This window comes from Sorex fumeus, unplaced genomic scaffold (assembly GCF_029834395.1).
Source record: "Sorex fumeus unplaced genomic scaffold, SorFum_2.1 ptg000265l, whole genome shotgun sequence".
In the NCBI taxonomy this organism is placed as follows: domain Eukaryota; kingdom Metazoa; phylum Chordata; class Mammalia; order Eulipotyphla; family Soricidae; genus Sorex; species Sorex fumeus.
In genome coordinates, this window is record NW_026606322.1 from 26883355 (window position 1) to 26893170 (window position 9816).

General features: G+C 47.9%; 1 protein-coding gene across 1 annotated transcript; it reads right to left on the reverse strand.

Moving 5' to 3' along the window:
* Nucleotides 1-5668: 5668 nt before the first annotated feature.
* KCNE2 (potassium voltage-gated channel subfamily E regulatory subunit 2) lies at nucleotides 5669-6040 on the reverse strand. The gene has a single exon (XM_056109415.1). It carries the CDS (start codon nucleotides 6038-6040, stop codon nucleotides 5669-5671), a length of 372 nt encoding a protein of 123 aa, XP_055965390.1.
* Between the last annotated feature and the right edge of the window lie 3776 nt (nucleotides 6041-9816).

Sequence of the window (9816 nt, forward strand, 5' to 3'; positions counted from 1 at the left end):
GCTTCTCGCGCATGCGCGGTACGCCGGGGCCTCCTTCCGGCTGCAACGGGAGTGCGCAGGCGCATTGGTTACTTGCCCTCGCCGTTGGAGGCGGCTAGCGGGAAGACGGTGCATGGTTACCCAGGTTGGGGTGTTGCAGGTTCTAGGTCCCTGGAGGCGTGAACCTCCAGGGTGTGGACAGGGCACCATCCTACTGTCCTGGACCCCGTTTTTCAGAATTTCCGGCAGCGGGGGCAGCTCCGCCTTTCTGCTCTCCTGAAGTCCCTGGAACGCTGCAGGTCGCTATCTGCTACTGAGGACAGGTTCCCCACACCCCCCCGGAAGTTTCCAGATGGAGCGTTCATCATTCAATTCTTTCTGACACCACACGTGCATTTACCTTTAGGAGAGCTAACTGGTCTGGTGACTGGGCTCAACAGACGTTTAGTAAACGCCTACAGAGTTGGGGTACACTCAATCTCTACTTCACTGCACCCCAGTATTGGGAACCCAGGGCTTGCTTTGTGCATGGCTCACCCCTCTGTGATGGAGAAAATGGAGGTGGGGGGATTTCGAAGAAGAAAACGCAGAATGGACCTTTGAACCCCAAACTCTGGATCCTATTGATGTAGGCAGAGTGGCAGATGGGAAGGTCCCCTCTCCAGGTGATGGCAGTAAATTTCCTGGGAAGTAATAACTCTGAAGTTGCAGAGGTCAACCTTGCAGAAAATAGGAACTAAGGCTTGATAAGACCCTCACCTGGCGCCAGCAACAGGCCCAGAGAAGCTCCAGCAGAAACAAAAGGCCTGGAAAGGAATTTCAAAGACCATCGCCATTCCCAACACCCCCTAGGCAACGTCCTTAGCAACGGAATTTTACCTAGGTACAAGCGCCACATGGGGACAGGTTGGAGAAACCCTATTAAGGCCACCATGAACAAAGATAGGGCGCACATATGCTGCCCAAGCCCATGTGCTGCCTGTGCCCATGTGACCGAGCACATGCGGTGCCTGAGCACATGTGTCACCTACATCTACCCTCTTGAGATGTGGACTTTCATGCTTTCCTGTCTAATGCTGGGCTGTGTGTAGAGGCTCTCTCCGCCCCTGCGGAAGCCCGGGTTCTCTCTCGAGCACATTGCTCTCCACCTTCTCTCACTTTCTCGCCCTCCTTCCCTTCAAAACCTCCAAATAAAAACTAGTTTCACTGCTCGTCTACTTCTGAAATTCCTTCCTGCGAGGCGAGAGGAGAACCCAGAAACCCTGGGTCCCGGGTGGCAGAGGGAGATTGGGAGAAAGTGACCGTGTGTCTCCTCCACACTTCACATGAGCCATCTGTGGGTCCCACCAACATCGCTATCTGGATTTTTGGTGCTGCTAAGTGCAAGGTGTGAAGTCTGCGAGAGGGAAGGGCAAAGGCTGGGAAGGTGAAGGACTTTAGCATAGCGCATCAGGCTTGCTCAGAAAAAGAAAAGGCACTTTGCTCTAAGCCCTTTATTGAGCTGAAATCTCTTTTAAAAGTCCACAAAGAACCTAATATAAAGGTGCTCACCTCGCACATGACAATTAGAAAAAGATAAATTTGTCCAAGGGCTGGAAGCCATCCCATGCCAAAGGTGGGTCCTGTCTTTCTTATTCTAGGTGGGGACTGGGCGGCGGGGGTGGGGGGGAGGCAGCCACTGCCTTGGGTTCCTTTTTAAATACCTCTGAGCTTCTCTGAAAGATGAGGAATTCAGGTCCCTGCAGCCAGTAGACCGAGCAGAAGAGGGAGGAAAGGCAAGCAAAGTGGGTGGAAAAGCAAAACAGCAAGTTGTGTGATTTGGATTGGATTGGACACTGGCATTTTGGATTGCCGGATTGGAAATGGCAAGTTGGCATGGAGTGGGAGTCACCGAGTCGAGGTATGTATGGGGTCACAAGCTGGCATGTCCAACTGGCCAGAAGTTTTCAGCTGCTGAATCCCTCACATGGTCAGCCTTTGTCCCGTTCCCTGTATGGTCTGAAGCCCTCCATGTTCCCTCCTGGACTATCAGTGATGATAATGATGATGATAAAATATGACACATACACCCTTCAATTTTGTCCTCTTGTCAAAGATAGCAAAGCTGAACATGAATTACAGTGTTAGGCATCAGCTTTATACAGTAAGTTCTGCAGTCAGGAGAGAGTCTTGCAAGAACAAAACTCACCTTTGAGTTGTGCAGAGATAACTGGGCATTCAAAGGTTAAACTTCACCTTCCACACAGCTCCAGGAGCTGGGGTTTGAAGAGGGCAGGTAGGCCAACAGTTAGATGTGCAGTTCCAGCCATGTGCTGCTGCTCAGGCCAACGGTATTAGGGGCCACCAGGGGTCCACTCTAGCAGTTCTCAGGTTGCCATGTGGCACTGGGACTCAAACTCGGGAACTCCCACATGCACCGGCCCTTTGGGCTATCCCCCTGGTTCCTAACTGGGTATTTAATTCAACTATTTTATTTTGGTTTTCGGGTCAGACCTGGCAGTGCTCAAGGCTTACTTCTGGACTTAGGGATCACTCCTGGCAGTGCTGGACTGCAGGGGTGGGCTGGGGTAGGGTGATGCTATATGTGGTACTGGGAATTGAACCAGAGTTCGCTGCATGCAAGTAAAGAGGCTAAACCCCTATATTTGCTCTCTGGCCCCTACCTGAGCATTTTAAAGCGATAATAAGGGAGTGAGGCAGGGAGCTGGGGACTTGGGCAGAGTGAAGGAAGTGGAAACTTATAGAAAGCGAAGGCGACTGGTCTCACCCTCACTTCATGGTGCTCATCGGGAGGAGAAAGCGCATCTGTCTTTATGATGAAAGGTGTGATGTAAATGACAGCAAGGCAGTCACTTGGTGGCAGAATTGCCTCCCAAAGTGTTGACATCTCAAAGAGATGTCCTTTGGGGCAGCAAAATACCCGTAAGCTTTCTAAAGTCACTGTTTCAAGAGGGAGGGACGGGAGTCTGGTTTACTTGTCACTACGTTTTAGCTGCTACAAACCACAGATGGTCCCGGCAATGGAGCACTTTCTTGGGCAGACATCCAAGTGCCTGGGAGTCTGGAATTATCTTAGAGATGTTAGAAATGGTGCCAGTGTCTGTGCAAGTGTCCTGGAGTGCATTAGCATGTATGCCGAGAGTTTGCAGGGCTTGCAGGCCCTCTCTGTGACGAGGGTTTGGAGGCTCTGACCACATCAGTACATGAGGTCACCTTTGTCACCATAGGGAAACCTTTTGTACCTGTGTGAATACGGGATTGTGCCTGGCTGGCAGCCCTGGGCTCACAGGGATGAGTGTTCAGTGTTGTACCAGCATTTCGGAGTCTCTGACCCCAGAAAGGAGGCCACTATTGTTGCAGCTGCTCCTGGAAGAGGAATGGCATTCCCTGACACTGCACATCCTCAATCTGTTCCCGTTCCTTGGGGATAAGGGGATAAGGTAACAGACAGGCAGTGTACTTCTCAGTCTATAGAGCAAAGCCTCATGGTGGGTACAGGAAGTTGATGAAGAACTTCTCTCTCTCTCTCTCTCTCTCTCTCTCTCTCTCTCTCTCTCTCTCTCCCCTCTGTCCTCTCTCTTCCCCCTCCCTCTCTCTTGTTTTAAGTTTTGGGGTCACACCCAGAGGTGCTCAGGGGTTACCCCTGGCTCTGCACTCAGAAATCACTGCCAGTGGGCTCAGGGGACCATATGGGATGCCAGGGATTGAATCAGGCCAGTTGTGCAAGACCAGTGCCTTACCTGCTGTGTAATCTCTCTGGCCCCCAGGGCTTCTGAGACCCTTCCTGAGATTGCTCTTTCTCTTCCTGGCTCCATAGAGGAGTGGTTAAGGGAGGAGAAAAGGCTGAACTCAGAGGCACGAAGTTTTTGGAAGCCAGAGCCCCATACATCTATGTGCCATTGGCTGCCTCTTCCTGGCTACCCTGAAAATACATTGTTTTTGTTTGGGGGGCATACCTTGCTATGCTTAGGGGTTATTCCAGGCCCTGGGCTCAGGGATCACTTCTGATTGTGTTAGGGGACCAACCATGGTGCAGGGGATTGAACCCTCATGTTATCTCTCCAGCCCCTGAGAGTTGACCTCGACCAAGTTATGCCTGTGTTCCTGTTCTTCTTCTTTTTTAACTTTTTTTCTTTTTGAGTCACACCTGGTGATGCACAAGGGTTACTCCTGGCTTTGCACTCAGGAATTACTCCTGGTGGTGCTCAGGGGACCATATGGGATGCTGGAAATCGACCCTGGGTTGGCCGTATGCAAGAAAAACACTCTACCCTCTGTACTATCGTTCAAGCCCCCATGTTTCCATTCTTCTAACCACCCTCCTGTGTGGTTCTCTGGGACCGCATTGTCCTGTGCTATTATCACGAGGTGTGCGGGTCCAGCTCACACTCTACCTGAGAACGCCCCCTTCTGGGGACACTTCACGAGTCTCTGTGGGGTCTAGGCAATGGGTCCAAGTGGAAGGATAGTACATGGTGCTGGATTGAATTACCACATCAAGTCATCTCATCTGTGGACTCGTGTTTCCTCATTTATTAATGAGGTGGTCTGTCTCGAAGGTGATGCTGTCCAGGGGACACCCAGCCTAGACATGCCTGAATACTGTGTGTGTCACAGGGCAAAGCACAAAATAGTCAATGGAGTTTTCCAGGGGGTGGTCGACTAACTCTGACTTCCTTCAAAAGAAAGTCAAAATAAGTCGTTGTAAATAGAAGCACATAAAATCGCCTGAAGAGACCAAGTTGTTTATGAAGTAATGTCATGTTCTTTTCTATAATAGCAAGAACTCGTAAGTGGTTTTTCTGTGAAATTTTAAATGCTAGTTTAAAAATAGATTTTCCAAGTGATTCATGACGATTGTCCTTCTCTGGTGAGGACTACTTGCCTTTAAGAACCGTTCGGATTTCTGTCAGTTTTGAGACGTGCAAAGAAGTAAAATGCTTTAAAAATGTACCTGTAAAATAACCCCAGGATCCTGTCTATTCATCATGTCCCCTTGTGTGAATTAGTAAACAAACACTCCTGTATCGATTCAGTATGTAAGCGATAGATTTTTGAACCTCAGCTTCTGGTTTATTTACAAATGTAATTAGTCACACACACACATAATGGATCATGAGCAAGACTGTCCGATGATTCATTAATCTCTACCTTTCTCCCCACCCCCCACCCCCACCCCCACCCGCCATGACCCAGGTGCTTCCTTTCCAATTTGACTTAATTTTCAATATTGACTTTGATTAAGGCAGCCCTGAAAGGGAAGAGTTCTTTGTAAGAGTTCTTTGGTGTGAAATATCGTTCCAACGAGCAAGCAGAAATCACAGAGACTGGCACATCACCCATCTACATCAATCAATCTCATCATCTCCACTGACGGGCTTCATGGAAGGCGAGGAACTTGGTGTCTTTTAGTGAGAATCAGGTTGGGCTCCAGCTCTGAGATGCTGACTCTCAGCTGTGGTCACTAATTATTAGTAGTAGTAGTAGTAGTCGTCGTCGTTGTCGTAGTATTGCTTTTTGGGTCACACCCAGCATTGCACAGGGGTTACTGCTGGCTCTGCACTCAGGAATTACTCTTGATTGTGCTGGGGGGACCATATGAGATGCTGGGAATCGAACCCGGGTCGGCTGTGTGCAAGACAAACGCCCCACCCGCTGTGCTATCGCTCCAACCCCATGCAGCCACTTATTAAGGAGAGATCTTGAATCCTGCTGCGCCCACATTCTCATGGACGGTTGCCCTGGGCTCATCCAGGCTTGAGACCTGCATCCGGTACTTCTGCTGCCAGTCGTCCACAATGTACTGGTGGTAGGGATCATTGGAGTGTTCCCGCCTCTTGGACTTGACCGTGCTCACCAGGATGGCGACGATGATGAATGAGAACATGCCAATCATCACCATCAGATACAAGATGACGTAGTTAAAGTTCTCGGCGTCCACTTTGGCCTGCAGGGCTTCCTGCTGAGCCGAGGTGTTCCTGCGCCAGTCGTCCATGTAAGTAATAAAAATCTTCTGGAAGGCATCTTCCAGTGTCTGTGTGAGGTTGGGTGTAGTGGGCATGCTTTCCTCCTGCTGTCATTTAAATCATAAAATACACAGACAGGGTTCAGAAAACAGATCTTTTCCATACTTGGCTGCTTTGTGGGATGGAGGAAGGGGGATACTAGTGGGAGATAATATAATCTCTACTTAATCTGATTGGTGATTGAATGCGTTATTTTATTTATTTGTTTTAGGGGCCACACTCAGGGCTTGCTCCTGGCTCTCTCTGCACTCAGGATTTACTCCTGGTGATGCTTGGGAGAGCATATGGGATGCTGGGAATCGAACCCAGGTCATCTGCGTGCAGAGCAAGCACCCTACCTGCTATACTATCTCTCTGGAAGCTGAATGCATATTTTAAAATTATTATTGAACTTTTCTACATGATTTTGATGCCTCTTCGGGGGGGGGCAATGCCTGACAAATGCTTAATGGAGGGCAAAAAACTAGATAAAGTGTGATTTCAACTTATGTACAGAAATAGATGTTAGAACATGAAACTGGAGAGAGCTCCACTGGTCTCTCTGTGAAGCCTTTGATTGGGTTTCCCACACCCTGTGCTACTGACGCCAGCCCTGGGAAGTAGCCCCGGTGGTCCCCGAGTACCAGCAGGCCCAAACACAGCACCCTTCTGGGGCTGATCCTGAAAGCATCAGGCCCATGTGATGGCAACGTTTAATCTAGTCCCTGCTTCCCATGCCCCAGCACATCATAGGGAACCCTCACAAAAAATGTAAGAAACATTTATAAGACTAGAAACAAATAGTTCAAAATGTCAATTGTGGGTGTTATACTAATATTTTTAAAAATATCTTTTTTTTCTTGTGTACTAAATCCTCTTCACTTTTCTTCGAACCTGGGTTGGCCATGTGCAAGGCAAATGCCCTGCCCATTGTGCTATCACTCCAGTCCCAGCATTGCATTGTTTTGTGGGGTTGGTGTTCCCAGGAATGGTGTCGGGTGGGGAACCCAATGGAGCCTTCCAGCAGTACTCAACCTGGGTACTGACCTCCCAATTCAGTGCTTGGTGCTAGGTGAGCCCAATAACGGGGGCCACGATGACTTAAGTTTACACACCTCAGTTATGTCCCCTCGCTTCTGGTCAGTCACGACCACGACCTTTCATCTGTCTGTCCCAAATACAAGTGAACTCTGTGACAGACCATCTGGACACGCTGAGGGAACTAGTACCCATTTGCTTGCGAAGATCAAAGTTCTCTTTTCTTGAAAGATGGTGCGTGATTAGCATCTCTAAGACCCACCAAAGGCAACCAAGGCTTTCAGTATTTTGGCTTGTATTGGTTTAGGGGGTCACTCCCGGCTGTACTAGGGGCTTACTCCTGGCTCTGTGCTCAGGGAAACATATGTGATGTTGGGGATGGAACCTGAGTTGGCTGTATGTGTGCAAGGCACGTGCCCTACTCACTGCACAGTCTCTCCAGCCCCAGGTTCTCTTTCTTTCTTTCTTTCTTTCTTTCTTTCTTTCTTTCTTTCTTTCTTTCTCTCTTCCTTTTTTTCTTATATTAAGAATAAGGGCTGGAGTGATAGCATAGTGGTAGGGTGTTTGCCTTGCACTTGGCCAGCCAGGACGGCCCGAGTTTGATACCTTCACCCCTCTTGAAGAGCCCACAAGCTACCGAGAGTATCTCGCTCACGTGGCAACACCTGGCAAGCTACCCATGGCATATTTGATATGCCAAACACAGTAACAACAAGTCTCACAATGGAAACATTACTGGGCCCACTCAAGCAAATCGATGAACAATGGGAGGACAGTGCAGCGCCTGAACTACAATATTAAGGAAAGGATATGATTAATCTATAGTTGTCATGGAAGTATAACATTTTTTTCAGACTTTTTATCCAAAAGCAGTTAGTGGAGAAATAAATGGGAAAATACTATGAAAAAGAAGGAGGGAAAGAAGGAGAAGGAGAGAAGAGGAAGATGAGGGAAGGATGGAAGGGTATAAGACAGACTAGGAAAGCCATTCCTTTCACACTCTGCTGGAAAAGGAAATAGAAACCTTAGGTGCTTAATTCTGCCTAAGATTTGCAGAGGAAGGGCTGGGGGGATAGTATAGTGGACAGCGTGCCTTGCATGAGGCCATCTTGGTTCTGATCTCCTGCACTGCATAAAGACTCCTGAGCACTTCCAGGAGTGATCCCTGAGCTCAGATGCAAGAATAAGCTCTGAGCACTACTGGGTGTGACCCCAAACAAAACAAAACAAAACAAAATTGTGATGTGAACTCACCTTGATAGTGTGATAGAAGCCCAGAATTCCTCACCACAAAATCAGACTCTTTCTCAACTTTCTGCTGGTGGCGGCCGGCTCGTCAGATTCTGTGTAAATCTCAGTCTCCTGGACACCTTCAGCGTCAGCAGACCAAACCCTTGCTAATCTACAACCCTGGGCTTTTAAGAACCCCAATGTTTAATCTAATCTGATGGTGGAAAATCAAACACTGACCGCAGTCAGGAATTAACCTTGGTGCCTGCTGGGCTGTGCCCTCGCAGAGCCTGGCATTGCACAAAAACAACACAAGTACCCACTTCAAGCCCCGTGATGCCCGCTCCATTCAAAGCCATGCTGGCACCCATGAGAAGAACAGCCCCCTCCTCAGGAAATGTACCATGGGCAGTGACACTCTCCAGAGGGCTCAAATGGAAGGAGAATGCCCCAGCAAGGAGGATGGGTATGGCCTTTCTTTCTTTCTTTCTTTCTTTCTTTCTTTCTTTCTTTCTTTCTCTCTCTCTCTCCTCTCTTTCTTTCTTTCTTTTTTTTTTTTTTGCTTTTTGGGTCTTACCCAGTGGTGCACAGGGGTTAGTTCTGGCTCACTACACTCAGGAGTCTACTCCTGGTGGTGCTCGGGGGACCCTATGGGATGCTGGGAATCAAACCCAGGTTGGGTGCATGCAAAGCAAATGCCTTCCCCGCTGTGCTATCGCTCCAACCCCAGATGAAGCATTTCTGAGGTGAGGAAAGACCAGTATGATGAGTCCAGGAAATGCACATCTTTACCTCTCCCCATAAGGCAATGTTTTGTTAAAATTCTCCTCTCTGGACACTTCCCAATGGATTTTATAACAAGATTGTTGCCGTATAAAATAGAAACTGGACACAGAAAAAGACGGAAGAAAAAACTCAAAAGTTGCTATTTAGCAAAAGATCCCTTTACTCAATTTGTGGTTCATCTACTCAATACTACATTGTTATTAGAGAAGCTGAGATCTTGTGGATTACTGTTGCCTAGATGGAATTGGACGCTACCCTGTTAAGTGAAATAAGTCAGAGCGAGGACAGCAAATGCAAGATGACCTCACTCACCTGCAGAATGTAGAAACGAACTGAGAAAATGGACAATATAGAACAAGGACAAACTGTTGGTCTTGGATTGTGAAGCTGAGTTTACCAAGAAGGATAGAGTAGGGTGGTGGTGGTGGTGGGAGATGGATCAGAAGGGAGCTAGAAGGAGTGTAAGAACAGTGGTGGATGGTGATTCAATTTTTTAAAAAATGCATTAAGGAAAACATAGGCAGAATTCTTCAGGATATGGACCTCAGAGGTGTTTTCAATTATTTTATTCCATTGATAAGGACAACAAAAATAAAAATAAACAAGGAGGCAGGCTGGGGGCTGGAGGGGCTAAGAGGGAACTTGGTGGAGGAATGTAGACATTGGTGGTGAAACATAGTATGTCTTAAATTCAAAAATGAGTAACTGTAAATTGTGGTCCTAATAAAAGATATTAAAATTCTTAAAAAAAAAAAAAGAACAGCAGTGGAGGATTCTA